Here is a 9,305-nt window from a genome sequence, read left to right on the forward strand (position 1 = left end):
TTCTCTATATGTGTTTTCTACAAAGGGCTAGACTGGCCTAGTCTTTGAACGGAGGCAGAGATTATCATTGTATCAGAAAACAAGAAGGTTGTTTCCTTTGCTTCAAGTTTAAGCCCCCAATGCCCTCATTCCCCTCACTGTGAGGCTAAGTGAGACTGGTCAAGAGATGCTGGTCTTGATAAAGGAACAGCAAGTTAACTCTCAGAAAGGCTGCCCCTGTTTAGAGACAAAACTGAGCCTGGAGGAGAATAAATGAGAGCATCCAGAAGCCAACTAAAGTCAGGGAGCGATGTTCTTCACTGGGACAACAGATCTCCTGGACCCTACCTCCCAAGAAAGCTAACAGGAAGCCTGGGGAACTCCACACCCCAGGTGAGGCTGTGCAGGCGGTTCAGGAAGACTAGACCTGGATGTGGCAGCTGAGCAAACAGCTAAGTGCATCAGCAGCTCAGCAGGAGCTTGGCCAGGCCTGGGCTCCTGCTTCCCTCCTGTGGAGGTCAGGCGGAAGTGCAGGAAGTGGCAGGAGTCGGGCTCCACAGCTCACACAGCAGGACCAGCACAGAGCAGCGGAGGCATCTAAAAAGCAGCCTTGTGTGACCACCATGAACTCTACTGGGAACCCCCAAAATGAAGGCAGTCTTCTGGGGTTTTGCAAGTAAGTGCTTTGTTGGTGATAGACGTTTACGGTGCAGAAAACCGAAAACTGTATTGCCATGGGCAACCTGCTAGCTACCCCAGAGTCTGTGAGAAGGCTCGGGAGAGCATCTCCCTTACTTCTGTCCCACAGAAAAGGAGGAAAGGCTACCACATAGGCAGAGAAGGCAGGATCGCAAAGTTCCAAACATTGCCACAAAAAAAGCAAGGGAAAGGTGTTCTTCACAGAGGCAACAGGTGCCCCAGAGTCTCCCCCACAACTCTGTATGGTAGGTATTATCCATTTGTTTTACACATGGTGACACCAAGGCCAGATGGGCTTCCCAATGCTCACACAGCCTTCAGGCATAAAAAAGACACCCAGTCTGAGTGGCAGCCCATTCATCTACCCAGTGTGGTGCCCTGTCTGATATGTCCTTCAGTGAGTCTATGTAACACAGAGACTTCTGCGTCCTTGGAGAGTAAACATGCCCTTAAGAAGCTCTTGAGTAGAAGACCAGAGCTTGTGGTGGGGATGACAATTCAGCCATCTCCAGGTGTCCCTGTGGGCAGGACCTGGAGAAGAATCAACAAACGCACAAAGCTAAAAAAAAAAAAAAAAAAGTTATAAAAATCTCACAGTGTCAGTTTGTACACAAGAGGGAGTTTATCCACACCAATTCTAGGATAACGTAAGTATAATTTGTAATTTGTTGTTAACTTTAACATTTAAAAATACACGTAGGGTGAGTGAGATGGCCCAGGAGGTGGACGTGCTTAGTGTGCAAGCTGGTCTGAGTTTGACGCCTGGAGCCCACGGGAAAGGAAGGAACCAATTCCCAAAAGCTGTCCTCCAATTCCATTATGCACGCCATCACATGATGACGCTCACATTTGCGCGCGCGCACACACACACACAAATGAAAATAATAAATCAAAGTTAAAAGGGGAAAAAAGTTGGACATGATGGCCTGTAAACTCAACACTTGGAAGGTAGAGACAGGAGGATCAGGAGTTCAAGGCCACCTTGAGCTATATAAGGACTTTCAGTCTAGCCTAAACTATGACTCTCTCTTTTCCTTTTTTTTTGGGGGTGGGTGGGTTGGGAGGGGTTGAGACAGGGTTTCTCTGTGTAGCTTTTGGAGCCTGTCCTGGAACTCATTTTGTAGACCAGGCTAGCCTAGAACTCAGAGATTCACCTGCCTTTGCCTCCCCGAGTGCTGCGATTAAAGGCGTGTGCCACCACTGCCCAGCCAAGACTGTCTCAAAAATTAATTTTCATGGCAGGGACATAGCTCAATGGTAGGGCTCTTGCCTAGCACACACAAAGTCCTGGGTTCAATCCTCAGCATGATAAAAACAAAACAAAACACCATAATCATCAAGCCAAACACTTTACATCACAGAAGAGTTGGCACCCAGAACAAGATAAGGCAGAGGCCAAAAACTGTGGTTCTCATCGGTCGGAAGACAAGTGAGGCCACAGACCTGCAACATAGCTAATGTTCCAGGCATCTGATACGGGCTAATCTGAGAAACCGGTTTCTACAATGTAAACCGATCTGAAATCTGCCCTCTTAAGACTAACCCTGAAACTAGGTGTGACGGTGCATGCCTGTAAGCGCAGCACTTTGTGGGGTTGAGGCAGGAGGATCACAAGTTCAAGGTCATCCTAACTACGTAAGTTTCAGACCAGCTGGGGTTTCAGACTCCACCTTTTAAGAAATACTTTTTCAGCTCAGTGATGTGACACTTACTTGCCCAGTAAGCTTTGGGTTGACCCCTACACCATCAAAACCAAGGCAGAAAGTCTAAACCAGATCATTCTGTGCAGCTGATTGCACCCTTTCTTGCCCGACACCACACCCACACACACACGCGCACACACGAGTATGCTGGTAAGAGGGCTGAACAGCTGAAGGTGACCCCAAGCCTGACCTCGTGAGTCCACTCTCTGGGACCCACGCGGTCGTGAAAGGGGACTCCTCAAAGTTATGCTCTCCCTCACCCGCATACAAATAACCGTCTGAAAATTCTTTAAAAAGCACTTTTCTACTACGTTCCCCTCTTCTCTGCTGGGGCAGCCTACTGTCTACCTCGACATTCTATCACGGTTTCTGATGAGGGTCTTCTACCGTAACCATCTTTCTTCAACCCTGCAGACACCCGACTCCATGGGATGACTAAAAGACTCCGTTAAGATTCAACCCAACCCCCAATGTGTCACACACGCCCTACTGTGGAAGGTTTAAAAAAAGAAAAAAAAACGACTTTGCTCTTCCCTGCTGAGGCCACTCTTCCCTGCTGAGGCCACTCATTTTCAACCCATTTCCCTAAATACTATTTCTGACACCTCTTGTAAAGACTGAAAAAAAGATGGGGAAGGAAACACCCCAGGCATGCCAGCAGGGCGACCAGCTCCTGTGACAGACCCAAGACACCAAGAGACCAACTGGGGGCCAGCAAAAAAAAAAAAAAAAAAAAGCCTCAGTGGATAAAGGAGCTTGCCCTGACATCAATCCCCAGGACCCAGATGGTGGAAGTGTGTACACACACACACACACACACACACACACACAGAGAGAGAGAGAAAGATTAATTTTCCCTTGTAGCACACAGAAGGCCTTGGTTTTGAGACTCAGCATTGCATACACCAGGTGTGAGGAAATCTCAGGAACTCAGAAGGCAGCAGCAGGAGGACTGAGTCCAAGGCCAGCCTGGGCTACACAGCAAAAGCAAAACCCTGCATGCCTCCACCCCCAATTCAGGAGAAGAGTCTGAAAAAGTAAGCTTTAATTTAAAAATAAAAAAAATCACACACAACTTCAGATTCATGCTAAGCTCTCCCAGTTGGTCTTTCACAGACACATCAGTTTTCCGTTGAATTCGGACAAACTGAAGATGTACCCACAGTGGACACACAGCCCAGTCCCCTTCACAGGCAAACACCACCAGCTTCAGCTCAGGTTTCCCACGAGGTTCAGAACGCCAGCTTCTTCATCAGCAGGTAGACTCTGGAATCCACCTCAAATCCGTGCAGATTGTTGGCATCACCCTGCAGCCGCATGAGCAGGCCCCCATAGGACACATACGCAGAGCTGAAACACAAGGCCCCGGTCCTGAGTCTGAGCTCTGAGGCAGCTGCTTCCCAGCAGCTCTCTCTCCATCATTTTTTTTAAAGGCACTCCCCTAGTATTCTGTCATTAGGAACCAAAGATTAGGACAAAACTGAATGCAGACATGCACAAAGCAGTGTTGCTTACTCTAGTGGAGGAGCAAATGCTGCTGTGCGTGCCCCAAACAGGAGACTAGTCACACAAATGAAGGCCTCACCATTCACTGCCATGTCACATAGGTACGGGATTGCTGAGGTAGGGGCTGGAGAGATGGCTCAGCCTTTAAGATCACTTAACAGTCCTTGAAGAATGCAGAAGACCAGGATTCACCGCCCCCACCCCAGCACCCACATGGCATCTCACAACCACCCCATAACTCCATTTCCATGGTGTCCAATGCCCCTTTTTTACCTTGGTGGTCTCATGCCTGCACATGGTACACATACAAACACCCAGGTGCATGTGCATGTGCGCATGCAGACGCAGACACAGACACACAGACACACAGACACACACACACACACATACTTTTTTGAAAATGTTAAGGAATCAGGAGGGTAGCACATGCCTTTAATCCCAGCAGCAAGAGGCAGTCAGGTAGATCCCGAGTTCAACACCAGCCTGGGTCTACATATTGAGTTTCAGGACAGCCCAGGCGACATAGAGAGACGCTGTCTCAAAAAAAAAAAGACGGAGAGTTTTCAACTAACAAGGGGAAACATGTTAAACAAAAAAAAAAAGTTGTAAAGGAACTTAAAGGGAAAGTAAACAAAGAAAAAAAAAAAAGCTAGACCACTCAAACTCTTGCTTGTTTTTGTTTTCTCAAAACAAGATCTCACTATGTAGCCCCGGCTGTCCTGGAACTCACTCTGCAGACCAGATTACCTGGAACTCACAGAGATCCACCTGCCTCTGCCTCCCAAGTCCTGGGACTAAAGGAGTGCGCCAGCACGCCAGCTCTTCAAACTGTACGTAAAAAAACATTCTCCTGGGGGACTTCTGTTCTTTTTCACATTACTTCTCTGCTTTAGTTTCTAACAACCACATTGTTTAACAGAATTTTAAAGAAAAGAAAAACAAAACAAAACAAAACAAACAAACAAAAACTAGGCAGGGAAACCAAAGAACCAAGGGTTGGATTACAGAGTAGCCACACATACACAAGTAAACACAAAAACAAAAAGGCCTAGTCATGAAATGCTGCCTGTGGTCTGCCAGGAAGATGTTCTCTGCTGTCCCTCACCAAGCAAGACTACCAAAGTCTCCTGTGGACTACAGGGCCTTGAAAGCCTGGTAACAGGTGATGTAAGTAACCAATAGACTGGAAACAGTTCCCAAGACAAATTCTTCTGCCTGGGTTTGGAGTACAGAAAAAAGTGGACCCAAGGTAGATGTAGAAGCATGGCCCAGTTTCAGAACAGGGAGGGGGAAGATTTCCCCAACAATGTTACTTACAGGCGCGTGGCTGCTTCCGTTGAGGTCTCGTCCCCCTCAATTCTGTACACTTTCCCATACATTACATACTCAAACTGGTCAGCCCTACAAACAATACGCAAAGTTATTCTTCACAGTGACCAATAGCATAAGAGATCTTTAAAAACAGAAACCAGGGCTGGAGAGATGGCTCAGAGGTTAAGAACACTGACTGCTCTTCTAGAGGTCCTGAGTTCAATTCCCAGCACCCACATGGTGGCTCACATCTATCTATAATAAGATCTGGTGCCCTCTTCTGGCCTGCAGGGACACATGCAGGCAGAACACTGTGTACATAATAAATAAATAAATCTTTAAAAAAAAAAAAAAAAAACAGAAACCAAAGCCAGGCGGCGGTGGCGCATGCCTTTAAAGCCCAGCACTCAGGAGGCAGAGGCAGGCGGATCTCTGTGAGTTTGGGGCTAGCCTGGTCTACAGAGTGAGATCCAGGACAGGTGCAAAGCTACACAGAGAAACCCTGTCTTGAAAGACCAATTTTAAAAAAAAAAAGGCTACAACTGCAGGGTGTGGCGGCATATCCCTTTAATTCCAACACTGAGGAGGCAGAGGAGGTAGATGTCCTCTGTGAGTTCCAGGCCAGCGTGGTCCACAAAGTCCAAGCCAACCAGGACTACAAAGTGAGACCGTGTCTCCACTAAAGAAATAACTGCAGCTCACAAGCTCACACTCACTGCTCTCAGTGACTGTGAATATTTTTTTCAAATTTTTTAGAGACAGGGTCTCTTGGAGCCCAGATTGGTGTTAGACTTACATGAAGCCAAAGATGTTCTTGAACCCCTGATCCTCCTGCCTCATCCCCCAAGTCCTGGAATTACAGACACAAAGCATCATACCCAGTTCCTGTTGTCTGAATTCTAAGTGCAACCATGTCTTTTCCTAGAACTAAATAGAGGCCTTTCTGTATACTACTTAGCTCTTCGGTCCCTCCTTTCCTGCTGCCTCACCTGGAAGGTCTGTCATCTGTGGGATTGTATTCACCATCATCCAAGGTACCATCTTCATACAAAGTGCTAGCTATGACCAATCGGAACTTGTCACCTGAAAAGAGTGTCAATGTCTGAGTGAAGAAGCAGGAGCCAAGGACATAAAGCCTCTTTTATTGCCTGTGCTCAACACTTACCTAAGTCTACGGGGTAAATCTGAATGTTTACGTCTAAGATGAGGTCCATCTTGAAAGATTCACTCTCACAGTGCAGCCGAGATACTGGGAAGAGTGACAGACATAATCACAGAGGCCACCTTGGGGGTCTAATGCAAGAGAACAAACCACCCAGCAGGTCCACACCCCGTAGCCTTGCTCTGCATCCCCAAAGCACAAATGCAATCCGAATTCGGGTCATGAGAAGGAAGAAAGTTAAAAAACTCAGCAGGTGACAGGATCCCAAGAAAGAAGCAAAACTTCTCCAGCAGCAACCTGTCTCTGGGCTGTAAGCATGCCTGGACGATTTAGACTAACTACACTTCACTCTGAACAAGATAGTTACTTGTCCAGAGATGCCCTCTTCCTGGTAGGCACTCTGCTGAGGGAATCTGCAGGGTGTATTGAGAACTGACACCTGCCTAAAAAAAAAAAAAAAAAAATGCTGGGCGGCAGTGGCTCACGCCCCTAATCCCAGCACTTGCGAGGCAGAGGCAGTCGGATCTCTGCGAGTTCGAGGCCAGTCTGGTCTACAAAGCGAGTTCCAGGACAGCCAGAGCTACACAGAGAGACTCTGGGGGGGACTGTCGCCAGGCAAAGTGACACCAAGAAGAAACAATTTCCGGACCACTGGGAAAATACACCAAGCGATCAGCTGAATTTAAAAAAGACGACTTCGAAGAGAGCTAACAATTCCGCAAAACTATGGGTTAGGAAGACAGGCAGGCAACTCGCTGCACAGCCTTAAGTAACAAAATATACGGTAAGGCACCCTATCTCCCTCTTACCAGAACAGTTAAGTGAGAGAGGCGCACGGTACAGCACGTAATACTGAAGAGGGAGTTGGAAAAGGGCCCGGGGGTTTACCAGCACCAAAGCTAAGGGCCACCCAGGCACAAGACACCGCAGATACCGTAGGAAAAGCTGTCTCAAGTTTCTCATCATGAAAAAAAAAACTGTTTCCTGAGGGAGGTACCGAGGTACCGAGAGGGTGGGACGGGCCACTTGGGTGGGCACGTTGGCCTCTGCCTTCAAACCTCCCCTACACACCTTACCTCGGTCAAATTTCTTGCCTTCTGGGTCAATGTCTTTCACGTCAAAAATATCCTCGAACAGGATGCCCGCCATCGTGAGGGGCACGAGGGCTGCAGAGGTGCGGAGCGCGCGGCCACCACCGGGAACTCGCGCACCCCCTCACGTGGAGGAGAGAAGACAGGGCGGAGGACCGCCCCAAAAGCGGCAACCGAGGCAGAGGGCGCATGCGCACAGGCGGCCCTAACGCAGCCACTTCCGCCGCCTTCCCCCTCGGGGCTCCTTAACTTCCGCCGGGAAAGGCCGCCTCGGAGCAGCTCGGGCCTTGTGGGCGAGTCTCAAAGCCCAGTGACTCCGCCCAAGGCGGGGACAGACTCAAGTCCCACCCCCGGCGGGTACCGCGCTGCGCCCGGCTCTACAGCGCCCTCTCCAGACCCGGGATGCCGACGCTCGGGGAAGCTTGGGGGCCTAACCCAGCCGGGAACCTTGATCCTTGGCCCCGAGAAGCCCGGCCCAGCCCTTCCCTGCGGTCCGCGTGCCGGCCGAGGGCACAGTCCGTGCTGCAGGCGGGTGGAGGAGAACCCCGCCCGCAGAGCGCCCGCCCAGCCCCTCGGACCTCGGATTGCCACCAAGGTCCCCCACGCTGGTCCGAGCTGGCTCGGACCAGCTAGACGTCACCCGAGCCGGGTCCGTCCGGTTTGGGAATTTGCCATGATGTCACTCTCAGGGAAAGGAAAGCCCGCATTGTGCCCTCCCCTGGGGCTTCACCTCCTCGGCACTCCCGTCTTCCCTTGGCCCTGCTTGGCACTAACCTCACACTCTGATCCCCTAGAACACTGCCAATTGAACTTGGTACTGCCTGTCACCCCACTATACTACCCTCTTCTGGACACTGATCTAGTGCGCCTTCACCCAACATTGGCCTTTCCCTGGGAGGCGACAGCTCGTAGTGCCCTCTTTCTAGGTGCTACCTCCTTTCATTGGAGCCCCGGTACTGGGCATCGTACCCTCCCCCTTGAGCACCCTGTTTCCTGAATGAGTCTTCATCCTGGTACAACTGTTCTTTCCACAGAGACTTCTGGACACCGTCCTCTCCAGTGGCACCAACCGGACACTGCCCATCTTTTTTGTGCCCACGCCACACTGTTCTTATCCCTCCAAGGACCCTGAAAGACAATGTGGAGCCCCAGTAAGCCGCTTCCCCGAGGCGTCAGCAGCTACTCAAGTTCCCCCTTTCAGCGATGCCTGGGAGGAGCGACCTCTGCTCCCCCGCGCCCGCCTCCCAGGAACGGCCTCCCCCGCACCAATAGCTCCCTTCCCTCGGGCCTCACCCCTTCCCGTCCCCTCCCACCTCCACCTCCGCCCCCTCTCTCCAGGCCTAGCAATTCCAGGTGCACCTTCCCGGGGGGGGGAACCCAGAGGAAAAGAAGGAGAAAGGGAGGCGATAAGGAAGAAGGCTCTCAGGGATCTTCGCAGATCCATCTGAGCCGCCTGCAAGCGCGAAGCGGAGGCTGCCCCAGTCGGGTCTGGCCCGGAGAGCCCGAATGAGCCTTTCCAGCAGCCCCCTGCCCCAGCCCTAGAGTCACTACATCCTCAGCCCCTCCCGCACAACGCTGCTGCCGCCCCAGAGCCCGGCCCCCTCCACGTGCCAGCGGACCCGCCCCCGCCCGGCCCCCGCACCCTCTCGGGGCTGGGTCAGCCTCCCGCCTCCCGGGCCGAGGGGTGCGCGACCGCGTTGCAGGCGCCCCCTGCCGCCTCTCCGGAGGCCGGGAGGCGGCTCCTATGCAGACCCCGGCCGGCCCCGGACGCCCCTGCAGATGGGCCAGGGCGGAGCAGCCAGCAGGGCACCGCCCTCGGCCCGCCCGCCGAGGAGGGGACGCTAGCGGGAGGCT

At 51.4% G+C, this 9,305-nt stretch overlaps 1 protein-coding gene across 3 annotated transcripts; it reads right to left on the reverse strand.

Moving 5' to 3' along the window:
- Window positions 1-3,411: 3,411 nt before the first annotated feature.
- On the reverse strand, window positions 3,412-9,219 carry Polr2h (RNA polymerase II, I and III subunit H). 3 transcript variants are annotated; one of them, XM_052740143.1, is made up of 6 exons: window positions 9,094-9,219; window positions 7,437-8,579; window positions 6,364-6,447; window positions 6,188-6,281; window positions 5,205-5,288; window positions 3,412-3,731 (listed from the first exon to the last, which is right to left on the reverse strand). In XM_052740143.1, exons 2-6 carry the CDS (start codon window positions 7,507-7,509, stop codon window positions 3,614-3,616), a joined length of 453 nt encoding a protein of 150 aa, XP_052596103.1. In that variant the 5' UTR covers window positions 7,510-8,579; window positions 9,094-9,219; the 3' UTR covers window positions 3,412-3,613. The 3 variants fall into 3 exon arrangements, with proteins under 3 accessions (XP_052596103.1, XP_052596101.1, XP_052596102.1); XM_052740142.1 differs by lacking the exons at window positions 7,437-8,579; window positions 9,094-9,219 and adding exons at window positions 4,318-4,420; window positions 7,170-7,361 and having other exon boundaries at window positions 3,622-3,731; XM_052740141.1 differs by lacking the exons at window positions 7,437-8,579; window positions 9,094-9,219 and adding an exon at window positions 7,170-7,352.
- Window positions 9,220-9,305: the final 86 nt, after the last annotated feature.

Source organism: Peromyscus californicus, unplaced genomic scaffold, assembly GCF_007827085.1.
Source record: "Peromyscus californicus insignis strain IS unplaced genomic scaffold, ASM782708v3 Scaffold_16__1_contigs__length_79575227, whole genome shotgun sequence".
NCBI classification, from domain to species: domain Eukaryota; kingdom Metazoa; phylum Chordata; class Mammalia; order Rodentia; family Cricetidae; genus Peromyscus; species Peromyscus californicus.